This window comes from Rhinopithecus bieti, unplaced genomic scaffold (genome assembly GCF_001698545.2).
Source record: "Rhinopithecus bieti isolate Rb0 unplaced genomic scaffold, ASM169854v2 scaffold_947, whole genome shotgun sequence".
Classification (NCBI taxonomy): domain Eukaryota; kingdom Metazoa; phylum Chordata; class Mammalia; order Primates; family Cercopithecidae; genus Rhinopithecus; species Rhinopithecus bieti.
In genome coordinates, this window is record NW_016803664.1 from 4,308,620 (window position 1) to 4,326,503 (window position 17,884).

Below are 17,884 nucleotides of genomic sequence, written 5' to 3' on the forward strand. Positions count from 1 at the left end.
CCGCCGGTCTCAGCCTCCCAAAGTGCTGTGATTACAGGCGTGAGCCACTGTGCCCGGCCTTTTTTGTTTTTTTTTAGTTCAGTGAACTTTTTTTCTTTTTGCTTTTTTGAGACAGAGTTTTACTCTTGTTGCCCAGGCTTGAGTGCAGTGGTACGATTTCAGCTCACCGCAACCTCCGCCTCCCGGGTTCGAGTGATTCTCCTGCCTCAGCCTCTCAAGTAGCTGGGATTACCGTCATGTGCCACCACGCCTGGCTAATTTTTGTAATTTTAGTAGAGATGGGGTTTCACCATGTTGGCCAGGCTGGTCTCAAACTCCTGACCTCAGATGATCCACCCACCTTGGCCTCCTAAAGTGCTGGGATTACAGGTGTGAGCCACCATGCCTGGCCTCAGCGAGCTTTTATACAGGAATACAGCCTTAAAGTGACTATAACTATAATTTAGTTTCCAAGAGAGAGCTGAATGGTTGGTCTGAAAGATCTGTATGACAGGGGTGAGCATAGATGACAGGAAGTTGTTTTCCTTCCACAGCGCATTATGCTTCAATCTCTTTCTGTGGAGGATTAAGGCAGTGATTGAAATCTGGTGCTCTGAGGAAACTTTTGGAGGGGATGGGTGTATTCACTATCTTGATTATGGTGATGGTTTCTTTGGTGTATACATATGTCAGACTTATCAGATTGTACACTGTAAATATGTGCACTTGATTAAATGTTAAACCTCAATTAAAAAAGAAAAGAGGCTGAATGCGGTAGCTCATACCTATAATCCCAGCACTTTGAGGGGCCAAGGCAGGAGGATCGCTGAGGCCAGGTTTGAGACCAGTCTGGGCAACATAGTAAGACCTTGTCTCTACAAAAAAATAAAAATAAAAACAAAATTAGCCCAATGCCCTGGCAAGCACCTGTAGTCCCAGCTATTTGGGAGACTGAGGTGGGAGGATCACTTGAGCCTGGGAGGTCAAGGCTGCAATGTGCCGAGATCACACCACTGCACTCCATGCACTCCAGCCTGCGCGACAGTGAGATCCTATCTAAAACACACACACACGCATGCACACACACAAATAAATTAATGAAAAGAAAAAAGATTCTGATGCCATTTGCAATGTTGTTCTTCCCTTCTCTTTGAAAAAGCTGAGAATTAGAAATTTACTTTCTTAATTGTTTTTTTGGGGAGGCACAATTTGATATATGTAGGCTTGACTACATTGACTTTTCATAGCTTACCAGTTCTCTTTAACCAGTTCTGCATCTAACCCCAAGTAACTTATTTTGGTAATTCACAGGAAGAGGAAGAGAGGGATGACATTTATCAGGGAAGTGATTGGACTGTATCGTGACAGTGAATTTAGGTTCAAATGCCTTTTTAGGCCAGGTGCAGTAGCTCACACCTGCAATCCCAGCACTTTGGGAGGACAAGGCAGGTGGATCGCTTGAGCTCAGGAGTTTAACCTGGGCAACATATTGAGACCCTGTCTCAAATTTCTTTTAATGCCTTTTTAGTGATAAAAGTTTTTTCGGCCGGGCGCGGTGGCTCAAGCCTGTAATCCCAGCACTTTGGGAGGCCGAGACGGGCGGATCACGAGGTCAGGAGATCGAGACCATCCTGGCTAACACGGTGAAACCCCGTCTCTACTAAAAAAAAAAATAACAAAAATCTAGCCAGGTGAGGTGGCGGGCGCCTGTAGTCCCAGCTACTCCGGAGGCTAAGGCAGGAGAATGGCGTAAACCCGGGAGGCGGAGTTTGCAGTGAGCCGAGATTGCGCCACTGCACTCCAGCCTGGGCAACAGAGCAAGACTCCGTCTCAAAAAAAAAAAAAAGTTTTTTCACAGTTTTATATAATCAAATTGACATCTTTAATAAAATAAGAATTTAAATATTTAGAGTTTTGATTTTCTAGAACATTTGCTTAAATGTTTTTGACTTTTTTGTCATTTCAGCTCTGGTTTAAATATCTTGTACCCAGGTGAAACTGAAATCAATAACTTACTTAAACTGGTCTTAACAGAAGGTAAGAATTATCCTTTAATTATCTTTGAACAGCCGTCCTTTTTTTGTCCCCAAGGAAACAACTGCATATTAAGATAATTGATACTTCTTCATATATGTTAGTCAGCATATTTTAAAAATGTATCTGCAGGCCAGGCACAGTGGTTCACACCTGTAATCCCAGCACTTTGGTAGGCTAAAACGGGAGGATCACTTGACCCAGGAGTTCAAGACCAGCCTGGCCAGCATAGCAAGACCCTGACACTACAAAAAATAAAAACAACTAGCTGGCTATGGTGGCCCATACCTTGTTGTCCCAGCTACTCAGGAGTCTGAGGCAGGAGGATTGCTTCCGCCCAGGAGGTTGAGGCTGCAGTGAGCTATGATGACACAACTACACTCTAGCCTACGCAACAGAGCCAGACCCTGTCTCAAAAAGAAAGAAAGAAAGAAAGAATGTATCTGCATATATGCTTACACTTCAACCAGATTGAAAGCAAAAACCATGTTTTATATATCTTCAAGCTTTATAAACTGTCTCCACTGCTTAGCATGATGTATGTGACTGTAGATGTTTAACAAATAAAACGATCACTTATTGGTGATTTCTAAGCCACTTGTCTTCACACGTTGGAGCCTAACATTTTAAGTTACACTAAACAACACAACAAAAGGTACTGTGTTAAAGACAGTTGGCATTTAAAAGCAACATTAAGGAATGAAAAATCACACTTCATAATATATCAAGAAGGTAATTACACTTTAATCAGGATGCTGGTTAAAAAGTCGGATTCGTTGTGATGTCATTTTTACTGCTTTTATTTGTATAAGTCCGTATGTCTGGTGCCCCTAGCTTGCCGACAATCTATTTGTTTAAAAACTTTTTAAAAATAGCATCAGTTTTCGAGGAGTCATTACCAGGGTAGTTGATGGAGCTTTGTTCTGTGTTAGGAGAGAGAAACAGTGGACTCTCCCAGCTACGGGATGTGATCCTAACCAACCTGGCCGAACAGCTCCAAAACAACCGATTTGGCAGTGATGAAGATGATCATTACAGGTGACACAAGTTATATTATTCACTCCTAGCCTTTGTGTTCTCAGTTGTTAGTTTACATTTCAATGTGTTTGATCAACTTTAGTCTCCTGTTATAATTAATATGATCGTTAGCATGTTAAACCTAAAGCATGGACCAGATGAAAGATAATAGATTCTGTAGTTCCCCTCAGAAATGATAATTGCACATTTCAATTTTATCAGTAAAGTAAGTTGGGCTTGGGGAAAGGGTCTTTAGCAAAAATAACAGATGGAATTTATTTAGGAGATCTTGGTTCAGAGTACTGTCCAAATTGCTGGTTTATGAGAAAGGCTGAGTATGTGTGTTAGAGCTGGTGAAGGGGACGAAGGTGTTGTTTTTCTGTTATTTATAAAATACTTTGACTTTGTAGTTGGGTGCCATTTGATTTCTATAAGTTTGATTTAAATAGTGTACCTAGTTATTAGCATTATTAAGGTGATTTGCTTACAGAATCAATTATGTATCTTCTATTTGTCATCTTATACTAATTATATAAAATTTATCCTTTTATGAATAAACCATCAATAAACATTTTTCCTGCACTTTAAAGACTAAATGATGAACTTTTACACTACATTCTGAAGATTGTTGTACGAGAATCCTGTATCTTAATCACCAAGTGCCAAACTGTCTCTAAAGATGATTTTCAAAAGCTCCTTTCAACTGTGCCTGTAAGTAAAAATGTGTTTAATGAAAGCAAAATTATATCAAGCATCCCTGTTTTCATTTTATTGTATTGACAGGTGTGTATATACGTACAGACTTAAAATAATTTATGAAAGGCCGGGCGCAGTGGCTCACGCCTGTAATCCCAGCACTTTGGGAGGCCAAGGTGGGTGGATCACCTGAGGTCAGGAGTTCAAGACCAGTCTGACCAACATGGTGAAACCCCATCTCTACTAATAATACAAAAATTAGCAGGGTGTGATGGCGCACGTCGGTAATCCCAGCTACTTAAGAGGCTGAGGTAGGACAATCACGTGAACCCAGGAGGTGGAGGTTGCAGTGAGCTAAGATCACGCCACCACACTCCAGCCTGGGTGACAGAGCAAGACTCCATCTCAAATAATAATAATAATAATAATAATTTATGAAAGTCAGTGTATGACTCTTTACCTTAGAAATGTAGAACTAGACAAATGCACCTGAAAAACTTTCCAAAGACTATTCTCCCTGCTTAAATTGCTTGATGCAATAAATTGATCAGATTTGGGGGTTTTTGTTTTATCTAGTGAGAGTGTTTTCCCTTATTAATTTTAATTTTACATTGTTTTCTAAACTATGAGTGTTTTATAGAGACCAGTAGGAATCAAAAGATTCTTTTAAGGGTTTGGGTGTTCTTCTGTAATGGAGATGTGTGTGAGAGGGAGGGGAAGAATAATTATTAAGAGGCAAAATTCAAGTAAGTATTCTAATTAGTGAGGGTTGTGTACCAAAAGGCAGAAAGTTATAGTAAATGTGTCAAAGTATGTATGGAAAGTCATGTGGAAATAAGTCATCTGAAAAACTAACTTGGTCTGTTTTGTGTACTTTCTCTTTTTGTTTTCTTTGTCAAAATCTTTTAAAAACGTGAGGATTACATGATCCCTCTTTCAGTAGGGTTTAGATCATTTAAATGCCCTTATTTGTATTAAAGGCTGCATCCTCCTGCCTGCGCTATCTGATGGCAGTTCAGAATCACCTTCTCAGTAACACTATTTTGATTAAACCTGATGAGAATGATGACAGTGACAGCTCCTTGCAGGGAGAGACATTGAAGGTACAGGTAAACACCAAGCTTTATTTTAACGATGCGTTCTACCCAGTGTGAAAAGCAGCTTAATTGGCTAAATTTCTGTGTATTATGATGTCAGAATTCACCTTGTGGCTTATATTCTTGTGAGAAGTAACATTAGGCCACTCATTCCATAGACTTTTTATGTCATTGCTCAGTAGTCACCTACTTGTGACACTCATAATGTGTCATCCATGTGCTCCTGTCAACCTTTTTGTGCCTTTGTTTACTTCCATCTTCTTTTAAGAACTATAAAATATGGCACTTACAAGTGATCTCATGTGTACCTGAAAGTTATAGTTACATAGACATATATATATACATGTATGTATAAATCAATCTTGGAGCATTAAATAATTTCAAAATTTTTGATGGTTTATTATATTCTCTTGATTAAAATAACTTTTAAAAGGTGATAATTTTCACAATCTTTGTATGAAGTAATCTAATTTCTAAACCTATAGTCAATTTCATTTTCTATAATTATTTTTAAATTAGCTTCTGTGTAAACTCACTAACTTGTTCCCACATGACAATTTATAGCAGTCCAAAGATTTTTTTATAGCTGTGGTTGTTATAATTTTGACAGATGCTCAAGGCTGTTGTTTGCATTGTTCTTCAGAATTTCATCTTTGTGGGAGAATCAGAGAAATCAACAAGAACTTTATTCTTTCTTAAAATGTTAAACACACTGAAAAATCAACCAAGGAAGCCATAGTTAAAGATAAAAGCCAATGCAGTTTGCCCCTTTCTTACTCCTTCATGCATATATACTATTTAAATCATACATCTGATAGTTTGTACTTATTGTACTTATGAGTTTATCTCATTGTATAATCCATTTTCAAATAAGCAGACATACATGCACTTTTAATTTAAGTTGTTGATAATATTTATTTAACTTCTCTTGCCTTAGTTTTCTCATCAGTAAAAAGGGACAATAACATCTTCTTTGTAAAGTTGCTGTATTAACAACAAGCCCTGTAAATACCTGGCACTTTGCACTTTGCTGCCATGTGGTATGAAGTCAGTAGATGATCGTGCATGTCATTAGTGTGACTTAAAACATGATTTGGCTCATCATTAGTTCAGAGTTCCTACTCTTTTAATGATAAAAAAAAAATCTCAATAATACTTGTAACAGCTGGGTGTGGTGGCTGACACCTGTAATCTCAGCACTTTGGGAGGCTGAGGCAGGTGGATCACTTGAGGCCAAGAGTTCAAGATCAGCCTGGCCAACATGGCGAAACCCCATCTCTACTGAAAAATACAAAAATTAGCCAGGCGTGATGGTACTCCCCTGTAATTCCAGCTACTGGGGAGGCTGAGGCATGAGAATTGCTTGAACCCAGGAGGTAGAGGTTGCAGGGAGCCCTGATCACGCCACTGCACTCCAGCCTGGGTGGCAGAATGAGACTCTGTCTCAAAAAATGATAACAATCATAATAAAGATCCCGGAAAATTCCAACAGTGAGAAAGTTTTTTCTATTTGAAGGCTAAATTTTAGCCTTAGTAGATTCTTTTTTGCTTTTTTGTTTTTTTGAGGTGGAGTCTCACTTTGTTGCCCAGGCTGGAGTGCCGTGGTGCAATCTGGCTCACTGCAACCTCCATCTCCTGGGTTCAAGTGATTCTCCTGCCTCAGTCTCCCGAGTAGCTGGGATTATAGATGTGTGCCACCATGCCTAGCTAATTTTTGTATTTTTAGTAGAGATGGGGTTTAACGTGTTGTCCAGACTGGTCTTTGAACTCCTGACCTCAAGTGATCCACCTGCCTCGGCCTCTTAAAGTGCTAGGATTATAGGCATGAGCCACCATGCCTGGCGTAGCGTTAGCAAATTCTTAATTAAACCATAGAGAGAAAGGTAAAGACTCTTAGGAAAGGCTGAATAGGCTCAGCTGTCTAGGTTTCTGGGGAAACATGTCCCCTAAAGAGTTTGTATTTTTTTAACTGAAAATCATTGTAAACTAAACATTTCTATAATGTTAGCTAGTCCTTCTTAACACATTGTTATTTGTACTCCCACAAACTCTGTAATAGTTATTTTAATATTTAATAGCCTGTAACTGCTTGCTACCTTAACTGAATTTTTTTAACTGCCTGTTTTTAACTGTGATGGGTTTAGGACATTGAGTAAAAGGTCACTTGTACTGTTTCAGAATGTTGTGTTTTTGTCTCATTTTATTCACCGCCTCTACATGCGCATTTTACTGTTCTGTTTTTCTCTTTAGCTATCCTCATACCACCCAAGGCAGTCTTCCACCTGGACAGTTTCTGGGCTGGCCACCAGGAGCTCTCTTGTGCTGGATGGGATGGGAGATATTTCTTGTGCTGGCTGGGATGGGAGCCTTTTCTCCTAGGGACTCAGTGTGATCCCTCTGAAATACTGCGTATTTCTGTCAGCTCTCCAGACCTTGGCCTCCCAATTTGCTACTTGTCATTCTAGCAGAATTTACTGCTTTGGGCTTATTCTGGCCACCTCATTATTTCATTTGGAAATGCGTCATTAAATACATCATTTCATGTTGTCATTGTGAACGTATGTTCGTCACAAAGCTTAAAAATAATATGATGATATTTTCTGCCTAGGAGCTAAAAGTCAGTATTTTGGCTCTTGCCACCCAAATCCTGACTGGATGTGATGAAGTGTTGGAAATGCTACAGCAGGTCACAACTGCCCTCATAAATAGTGACATAGCAGACCGTGAGCAGAGGTGAGGAATGGATGGTGGGCTGTGACCAGCTGCCCTGTGGGAAGAAAAATTTGTTTATTGAAATTAAATATTTTTAGAATATAGAAGGATCAATTTTATATAGAGAGATTTTTGTGAGAATAGGCTAAAAGGGCAAGTGTTTGAAAGCCGAGTGCAGTCACACTCTTTTGTGTGCTTTTAGGTGAGATTGGGCCAACAGCCATGATCTAAGGGTAGCGAAGTTGTGGAGGGCACAGCCTAATCTCTGCCACTTGAGACTTCTACCGCCATCACTCCCAAAATGGCCTTTCCTTTAATTATCGAGGTCAGCACCATGCACACTTAGTTTCCTCATGATAAAGACTTTTGGGAGGAATAAGTGACTTATCAACTGCTACACAAAGGATGACACTGATGTGGTACCTCAAGATTTTACTGTAATTTTACTTCTCCAAATACATGTCTGACCTCTCTTTCACAGTAATAAAGCCCTTTCTCAGCCCTTCACATTAAAATTTCTGCTGTAACCCCGTCTTTACTAAAAATACAAGAAAAAAAAATTAGCTGGGCACGGTGGCAAGCACCTGTAGTTCCAGCTAGTGGGAGGCTAAGGCAGGAGAATGGCCTGAACCCCGGAGGCGGAGCTTGCAGTGAGCCGAGATTGCGCCACTGCACTCCAGCCTGGGCGACAGAGCGAGACTCCATCCCAAAAAAAACAAATTCTGCTCTGGTTTGATTTTAGAGGTGCATTGCATACTGTGTTTTTTGACGATTTGCATGTTGGAGCTGTAGATCTAAAAGAATCCTACAGTGTAATTTTTGCTTCCATAACCCTGTCTGTTCCTATGGACTTGGTTCTTACCCACTCCCAGAGAGCAGATAGGAGGTTGGGATTGAGAACAATATAACCCAGATAGGTGTTGCATTGAGGCTTAGTAATACGTAGTTCAGTCTAATGGGACAGCCTGGGTTTCTGGTTCTACTACTAATATCCTAAGTAGCCTTAAGGAATTTACATAATCCTTTCTTTCTGCATTCCTTAATTCTTCTAGCAGAGGACAGGGATATTAAAAATGTGATTTTAAAGATAAATTAAAAATTTGCCTACTTAAATGAGTCAAAATCATAGAGACAGAAAGTAGAATGGTGTTTACAGGGGACTGGGGGCAAGGGGAAAATGAGGAGTTATTGCTTAATGGGTATAGAGTTTGGGTTTTACAATACAAAAAGAGTTGTGGAGATGGATGATGGTGATGGTTGCACAACATTATTTAATAACACTGAAATGTACACTTAAAATGGTTAAGATGGTAAATGTTATGCTGTGTTTATTTTACCGTAATAAAAAAAAATTGGGGGAAGAAATCTGCCTGCTTCTGCATGCCCCAGACAAGCCTCAATTTCTCTAGACCAGTGATGGATGTCACAGCTCTGGGCAGGTGAATCAATGTTGTAGCCATTCAATTCCTCCTTTTTAGAGTCACTATGTAGCATAGTGACCAGCAGCCCCAGAGGCAAGGGAATTTTACAGGTAGTAACCATTGGCATTTTAGAATCCATTTGTAAAGTGCTTCAAAGGTGCTATGAAATGCACCATGTAGCAACCTAGAACCTAGAACCTAAGTGGTTCATACACCTGTAATCCCAACAGTTTGGGAGGCCGAGGTGGGAGGATCACTTGTACCCAGGAGATCAAGGCTGCAATAAGCTGTGATTGTACCACTGCACTCCAGCCTGGGTGACAGAGTGAGACCCTGTCAAAAAAAAAAAAAAAAAAAAAGACAGCTTATAAATTTTTTGGCAAAAATCAGAGACTGAAGGTGAAATCTATTAACAGCTTTCTTTCTGTTCTTCCCCTCTCCCTCAGTGGCAGAAGGTGGAAAATTTGTGGACTGAATTGCTATCACTGAAAGTGCTTAAGTGGTTTAAGGAGGTGCAGTTTAGGAGAACTTGTCAGATAAAGATGACATTAGTGCTTCTTCATATCTTTGGGCATTGCTTAGGCTGTGTGTTTTTCTTGAACTTTCTGTAGGTTAAAAGGCTTGGAACAAGTTACTAAGGCTACTATGCTTGGTCACCTTCTTCCAGTGTTACTGACCTCCCTGATGCATCCAAATTTACAGACTCTGATCATGGCCGATGCCCTGATGCCTCAGCTAGTGCAGCTGGTACTCTATACAAGCCAGGTATGATCCTTGGTGTGCCAAAGTGAACTGCTTTTTGGCCAACCTGCTTCACAAGGTGGCTGTTTGCTTTCACTGAAGGCAGAATAAACATAATCCTGCCTTTCAGAAACCAAGGGAAATAATGATGGAAAGAAGACAAATATTGTGTCATAAAAATAAACAAATAACAAGGGAAAACATTTTATTTGTTTGACTAAATTACTAACTGCAATCTTTTAGCAAGTGTTCATGGCTGATCAGCTATAAAAATGCTAATATACAATGCTACTAAAAACCTACCATTATAGTTTGCCTCCTGAGTCCTTGCCAGCTAATAGTAGCTAATATAAATGATGCATTCCGTTCCAGCATTAAGTAAAATAATATTAAGTGGTCTAAGTAGCACAGCATTTCTTAGTGAAGGAGAGCAGACTAGGATTATAAAAAGATGATTTAAGAGAGACCTCTAAGTTTGGGTCTCATACCATTTAGGTAACTGACAGTAGCACTGGAAGACATAATAATGGTTTTGTGTTTCAGACGGCTTTGCTGCTTAAAACCCAGTGTCCGGTTTTTGCTGAGGTGGGCTGTTCCCCATGTGGTGCACCAGACCAGAAGTGCAGGCTGTTCCCTGATGAGAGGTAATGAACGCTGCTTCCTTTCAGGAACCCTTTTCTTGTTTTCTTCTGGTGAAAGCCTAGTACTCCTTTTATGAAAAAGATTTTTAGCAAGGATTGTCTATGTGAAAAGAAAAAGACTTCGAAATGAAAATTTTAGATAACTGTAACATTGCTTTGTAGATTTACAGCAACTGGTTAGAATAAATTTCCCCATGGAACAAGAGATTAGTTCAAAATTGATCTGAAATTCTCATATGCTAATAGTGGGGATGTAAAATATTATGACTTTGACAGGCAGTTTGGCTGTTTCTTTTTTTTTTATTTCTAAGGCGGTTTCTTGGTCAGTCACCCAGGCTGGAGTGCAGTGGCTCATCTCAGCTCACTGCAGCCTCTGCCTCCTGGGTTCAAGCAATTCTCCTGCTTCAGCCTCATGAGTAGCTAGGATTACATGCGTATGCCACCATACCCAGCTAATTTTGTATTTTTTAGTAGAGACGAGGTCTTGCCATGTTGGCCAGGCTTGTTTTGAACTCCTGACCTCATGATCCACCCACCTTGGCCTCCCAAAGTGCTGGGATTACAAGCATGAGCCACCGCACCCTGCTGGCTGTTTCTTAAAACTTAAACACACACCTGTTGTATGACCGAACTATTTCACTTTTAGGTATTCACACAAGAAAAGAAAGCATAGGTTCTTACAAAGCTTTTATATTAAGGTTCGTAACAGTTTTGGTTAGAAGAGCCCAAAACTGGAAACAGCATNTTTTCTGAGACGGAGTCTTGCTCAGTCACCCAGGCTGGAGTGCAGTGGCTCATCTCAGCTCACTGCAGCCTCTGCCTCCTGGGTTCAAGCAATTCTCCTGCTTCAGCCTCATGAGTAGCTAGGATTACATGCGTATGCCACCATACCCAGCTAATTTTGTATTTTTTAGTAGAGACGAGGTCTTGCCATGTTGGCCAGGCTTGTTTTGAACTCCTGACCTCATGATCCACCCACCTTGGCCTCCCAAAGTGCTGGGATTACAAGCATGAGCCACCGCACCCTGCTGGCTGTTTCTTAAAACTTAAACACACACCTGTTGTATGACCGAACTATTTCACTTTTAGGTATTCACACAAGAAAAGAAAGCATAGGTTCTTACAAAGCTTTTATATTAAGGTTCGTAACAGTTTTGGTTAGAAGAGCCCAAAACTGGAAACAGCATAAATGTCCATCTGGAAACAACATAAATGCCCATCAGTAAGTGAATGGATAAGCAAATTGTGATATAGTTATACAATGGACTCTAATCAGCAATAAAAAGGAATGAACTATTGTTATATACAACAGTGTGTATGTAATCTCAAAATACTTAACCCTGAGTGAAAGAAGCCACATCCCCTTAGGTCACGTACTATATTATTTCATTTATATAAAACTCTAGAAAATGCAAACTAATCTCTAGTAACAGCAAATAAATGATCACCTGGGGGAGAAATGGAGTGGTTACAAAGAGGAAGAAGGAAACTTAATGGTATAACAAATGTCCAAACTTATCAAGTTGTATGCTTTAAATATGTGCAATTTATTATGTCAATTATGTTGCATTAAAGCTGTCTTTTAAAAAGATTTCCTGGGTTTCTCTAGAGCAGCGGGCTATGGAATTGAGCTTTTTGCAGTGATGCAAACTTCTATCTGTGCTGTCTAGTTCCATAGCCACAGGTTGTTATTGAGCATCTGCAGTGTAGCTAATGTGACTGAGGAGCTGAATTGTAAATTTTATTTCATTTAAATTCAATTTAATTGAAATGGCCACATATGACTAGTAGCTACTGTATTGGACAGTAAGGCTCTGCAGCTCAAGCTTCAGAGTTGAAAGAATAAGAGAATTCCGTGGCAACTAAGTTTAAGTCTTAGGAGTTTGTATTCCGCAACCTCAGGCTCCATGCTGTCCTTGAGAGTTTAATTATAGTAGGTAAGAGAACCTTTGAAGGCACTTTTCCTTAGTAAAAATTACAGTGAAAAGTAGCTATGTAGACTCCTGGAGTTTTCAACAATTGGCATGTAGATATCAACAAAAGGAAATTTGTACAGGATGCTAACCCTGTGGGATTTGCAAAGTGGCCAATCTTAAAGATCCTTTACAGTACCTTTTTTTTTTTCTGAGTACATTTAAATGAGAGTTGATCAGGTCTTCTGTTGGATATCAATTGGGCTTCTCTCTTGAGAAAAGAGAGAAAATGAAAACATATCTCTGCTTCTTGTCCTAGAAAAGGCAAAAAAAAAAAAAAATAAAGCAAATATAGTATCTAACAAGAAAGAAAGAAAAAACCCTTAAATGTGGAAATTTTTAAAATGTTTCTGATTGCCACTAATATCAAGCATGTAAAAGCCTCAGTGTTATCATACTGCATGCTGTGGAAAATTAAAGAGCAATTTAATGTTTATGTTGTTTTTCCTTTCCTTGGCTGCTAAGCTAAATCACTTTCTCTATTTCTGTTTAGAATGTTAGAAGAGAAAGAAGAGCCAGGATTTCTCACTGGTTTAAAGATTCCTGCCCCATGGGCTGCTGGAAAGACTGTGGAAACAGTCCACCCCGTCAGAGACAACTATAAATTTAAAGAAACGGTCCATATCCCAGGAGCTCGCTGCCTGTACCTTAGATTTGATAGCAGATGCTCTTCACAATATGACTATGACAAAGTGAGTAAGAACTGGGTTATTATTGGTTCCACCTCAAGTAAGCTGATTCTTAGATGCTTCTTATTTTTCTTTGCTGCTGGTCACCATTCTTGACTGATTTCTGTCTGCAGCTATCTCTAAGGAGAACTTTCCTAAGATAAAGTTCTTATCTTTGAAGGGTAGTGATTTAAGAAAGTTAAAGAAACACCACCTCTGCAGTCTAAGAACAGTGTTAATGATATGTTGAAAGTGTACTTTGTAAGCTTTCAGTTGCTTAGATGTGAGTGGAAGGAAATGTTCCTTTTCGTTCTGCTTACCCCTGCCCTCCCTCTGTGCTTGAAGTTCCCCCAGATGTGTGATGTCCATTCATCTAGAAAGGTCTCACTGCCCAATTCTTGGGGCTTCTCATGTATCTTTTGGGAAAAGGTGGCTTTTTAGAAGGGTTTCAGAGGTGCTAGGATCTGGTTTATATTTATTTAAACATTTGTTGTTGTTTTTTTTTGAGGAAGAGTAGTTTCCAACCTGGTGGCTTAATAGTTATGAACAAAAGGAAGCATCTTAGGGGTTGAAACATTTTCTTCCACTTAGAATTATTGAATTGTAACCTGTCATGTGGTCTTAGGGGGAAAGGCTAATGAAATATGTAACATATGAAAGAACAGCTGGAGGATTATCTAATAGCTTTGTGCATACTATTTTTATGTAGCTTGTTAGTGATCTATTGTGTCTCTCTCCTGTGAACTGTGTGAGGGCAAATGGGCTTAAATCCTAGCAGGGGATTCTGACTTCTGAGGCTGGCTTTTTAAAACATTCTATCCGGGGAGGTTTTTAGGTTAAAAATAAAGGACTTCTTAACTGTATATACTATGAGATGGTGAAACACATTTCTGGGCAAGTTATAGAATCCTCTTCCCCATTATCTTTTAGGATAGTGAAGATTCCCAGGTGTCACCAAAGCCTTGTCCTCAAAACTCACCTTAGCTGGAACCAAGAAAATATATGAGATGATCTTTAGTAGGCCTTTCAGAAACATATCTCCTACCATCAGTCCACTGTAATTCATAGCTCCTGGCATTGGCTACCCCCATTTCCCAGGTCCAGGTGAAGTGACTTAATAAAGAAATGGGAGAGTCTGCTGTTTTAGTTGGTGTCATTTTGTTTCTCCTTTAAAAACCGTATTTTGCATTTCTGATATGCGCTGACTTATGCCTGCAGTAGACATTAGTGTTAAATGATGAAGCACAAAGAGGCTTACTACATGGATGAAAGTACATTTACTTTTCCAGTGGTCCCTGGCTGGTGTCAGCAAAAGGCCCCAAAGGGTAAGACATCACAAAATGATAAGCATTCAGGGCTGAAGATGGAGCTTCGAAATCTGAAGTTAGATGCAGTGAGAAGCAGTCACAGTGCATATTAGAAGACAGGGTTTGGTATTTACAGAAGCCAGAGCTTTATTTTTCCTGTGGAATGCCAAATGAGCTATAAATGTTTCTTCTGCCGATTAGAAAGTCAGCTAGCTGTTTATACATGAATTAGAGAAGTATTGATACATGAAAACTGACCCAAGAAGCAGCCGCCCCCTTTCTGGCCCAAATTTGTATCATTTTCTTTTTATACCATTAAGCAACATCCTAAGAATATATGGCTTATTTTCAATTTGTTGCATTTTTAAAAATTCGTATTTATTCATTGATTTTTTTCTTTGGTGCTTTTATTTTGTTGTTCTGTTAGATATAATCATATTTCCATCTGTATTTGCTCACTTTACTAATTTTGGGGAGGACTTAAGGGGCCAAACTGTTATTAATGAGTTATATGTTATTAATTAGCATTAAAATAACTATTTCAAAAATATTGATGTACAATAGCTGAGTATAACTATTTAATGTGAGGTCCCCAAGCCAATGAAAGTGTGCCAATGTAAAAAGTATACTTCTTTTTATTAAGAATTATTATTACTCTGTGGCTTCCCTGTAAATACCAATGACTGATTGCATCCAAACTAGTATCAGTTATACCTAAAAAAATCAGGAAATATTAGTTATAATGACACCAATGCCTGGTTATAATTGTATTTTGAACAATTTTTTTTGCAGCCTTTTTATTTGTAGATGTTGTTTTGTTTTCTTTTACAGTCTAACAGTATATTTTCTGTTTTGAAGTTGGTGATATATGCGGGGCCTAACACAAACAGTAGGAAGGTTGCTGAATATGGAGGCAACACACTGGGATATGGCAGCCGTAGTGTCTTAGGAACTGGTTGGCCGAAAGACTTGGTGAAGGTATGGTATCCAGTCATAATCGCTTCCTAGAAAAGAAAATGAACTTGCAGTCCTCACAGGTCCAAGTACTAACTGTAATCCCAGAAAACATTTGCCCTGGGGCTTTTGTTGAGGTGGGGCCACCTTGCTAGGCCTGTCAGCTCACTCCTTCTATTCAGAATGATCCTCCTTTCACTTGTAGGACATCAGACCCCTGTTCACTCCCTTTCACAAGTTGCTCCATGGATAGAATTTGTCACAGCATTTTCTTCCTTGTTGATTAAAAGGGTTACTAGATCGTTTCCAGCTTAGTTCTCCTCTATACTCCCTGTTGACAAGTACCCTAGAACCACAAGGCCATTGCAGTGTAAAAGTATTGAGTTAATGTGTTCAGATGAATTTGGGCCTTTGGAGCAAAAACAATTATCCATTCTCAAACTGATGAAATGAGTGCCATGCTTTGTAATTCAGCCCTCAAACTACTTACTGTGTATCTGCCTGGAATATGAATATAAACTAAAATATCTGTTAAAACCCAAAAATGTCCCCAAAGTCTGTTCCCAGGGCCTTTATTTCATATACATTATGGACCCTCTTTAATTCAGCCATAGATGGCAAGCCATTTGTTAGAAATTATGGCCAGGTGCAGCTGCTCACGCCTATAGTCCCAGCACTGTATCACTCAGGTGATCAGCTGCGGCGGGAGGATCACCTGAGGTCGGGAGTTTGAGACCAGCCTGGCCAACATGGTGAAACACCGTCTCTACTAAAAATACAAAAATTAGTCAGGCGTGGTGGTGCGTGCCTGTTATGCCAGCTACTCAGGAGGCCGAGGCAGGAGAATCGCTTAAACCCAAGAGGCGGGGAGGTTGCAGTGAGTCAAGATGGTGCCATTGCACTCCAGTCTGGGCGACAGAGCGAAACTTCATCTCAAAAAAAAAAAAAAGAGAGAGAGAAATTATGCTCAAGGCCGTGCAAGGTGACTCATGCCTGTAATCCCAGCACTTTGGGAGGCCAAGGTGGACAGACTGCGTGAGCCCAAGAATTTGAGACCAACCTAGGCAACATAGTGAGACCTCGTCTCTACAAAAAAAAAAAACAAAAAACAAAAATTAGCTGGGCATGGTGCCACACACTTATAGTTCCAGCTACTCAGGAGGCTGAAGTGGGAGGATTGCTTGAGCCCAGGAGGTTGAGGCTGCAGTGAGCCATGATTGTGCCATTGCACTCCAGCCTGGGTGACAGAGTAAGACCTTGTCTCAAAAAAAAAAAAAAAAAAAAAAAATTATTCTCAAGATTTGATTAACCTTTACTATGATCTTGCTAATGGGCAACTGTGGCCCATTTCACAGATGCCTCATCCCAAAGGCTACCTCGTCAGGAGAGACACTTAAAGGACTGGGTGTCTAAATGAAAGGGAATGGAATTTGAATCAAAAAGCAAGTGAGAAAAGGAGTGAAATATTGCTGTGGTCCTTTTTGAAAGTAAACCTCTGAAATTCATTGCTCTTTTGAAAATTGTGTATCTTGTTTTTAAAGTGCATTTCCCGCCCCCCTCTTAAATTTTAAGGTGGAAGGAGATACAGTCACCTTCTCCTTTGAAATGAGAAGTGGCCGTGAACACAACACTCCTGATAAAGCCATGTGGGGCTTTGCTTGCACAGTTCGCGCTCAGGTACTTGAATCTAACCACTGCCGTGGACAAAATGTACTATCTGCTATGTGCCTTGATTACATACATCATATTTGCCTTGGAAACAGGGCAGAATATGAGTCACTCTTTCATCTTTCTTTTCTAGTTGGCACTAGTCAACTACTAGCAGCTAGTAGTACTTTTACAGAATAAAACTAGCCATGACCTAATATCAGCTCAGCAGCACAGAAATAAATCTGTTGATTGGGGCTTCCTCTTCAAAGCTTGGGGAGGTGACCTGACCCCAGCATCTTTCCATAGGGCAAAGAGGACTCAATAGAACTTAATAGAAATAAGCACTTGGATCCTGGGTTTTAAGGGTAGTTAAGCATCCAGCTGAGCATGGTGGCTCACACCTGTAATCCCAGTACTTTGGGAGGCTGAGGCGGGCGGATCAACTGAGGTCAGGAGTTCGAGATCAGCCTGGCCAACTTGGTGAAACCCCGTCTCTACTAAAAATACAAAAATTAGCCGGGTGTGTTGACGGGCACCTGTAGTCCTAGCTACTCAAGAGGCTGAGGGAAGAGAATCGCTTGAACTGGGAGGCAGAGACTGCAGTGAGCTGAGATCGTACCATTGTACTCCAGCCTGGGTGACAGAGTGAGACTCTGTCTCAAAAATTTAAAAAAAAAAACAAAAAAAAAAAAACCAGAGTACTTAAGCACCCTACTGACCCCTCCAGTTGCCTGATTCCAAAAACATATTTTAGATTTTGATGTTTCTTAAGCTTAACCAAGCTAAGACTCTCCAGAGTGGCATTAACTGCTAGAATGTAAGCTCCATGAGAGCAGGGATCTTCATTTCATTCTCCGATGTATCTCAGGCACCTAGAACAATGGCTGGCACACAGAGGACACCCAGTAAATATTTCTTGAATGAATTCACTGCAGTCATTGACAATATCACAGTTTGAGCACAGGATGGAAGTGAAAAAACAAAATAGTGATTT

General features: G+C 39.9%; 1 protein-coding gene across 7 annotated transcripts in view; it reads left to right on the forward strand.

Annotated features, from left to right (window-relative positions):
- Window positions 1-17,884, forward strand: part of HECTD4 (HECT domain E3 ubiquitin protein ligase 4) — a 229,395-nt gene that overhangs the window by 114,485 nt on the left and 97,026 nt on the right. For 4 of the 7 annotated variants that reach the window (XM_017847162.1, XM_017847117.1, XM_017847127.1 and 1 more), the window contains exons 14-23: window positions 1,946-2,016; window positions 2,946-3,051; window positions 3,621-3,741; window positions 4,707-4,835; window positions 7,432-7,556; window positions 9,568-9,721; window positions 10,241-10,341; window positions 12,805-13,003; window positions 15,118-15,264; window positions 16,813-16,917. In XM_017847162.1, coding sequence (XP_017702651.1) covers window positions 1,946-2,016; window positions 2,946-3,051; window positions 3,621-3,741; window positions 4,707-4,835; window positions 7,432-7,556; window positions 9,568-9,721; window positions 10,241-10,341; window positions 12,805-13,003; window positions 15,118-15,264; window positions 16,813-16,917 — 1,258 coding nt within the window. The remainder of the gene's footprint in view (window positions 1-1,945; window positions 2,017-2,945; window positions 3,052-3,620; window positions 3,742-4,706; window positions 4,836-7,431; window positions 7,557-9,567; window positions 9,722-10,240; window positions 10,342-12,804; window positions 13,004-15,117; window positions 15,265-16,812; window positions 16,918-17,884) is intronic. The other 3 variants (XM_017847150.1, XM_017847134.1, XM_017847142.1) reach the window with 3 other exon arrangements.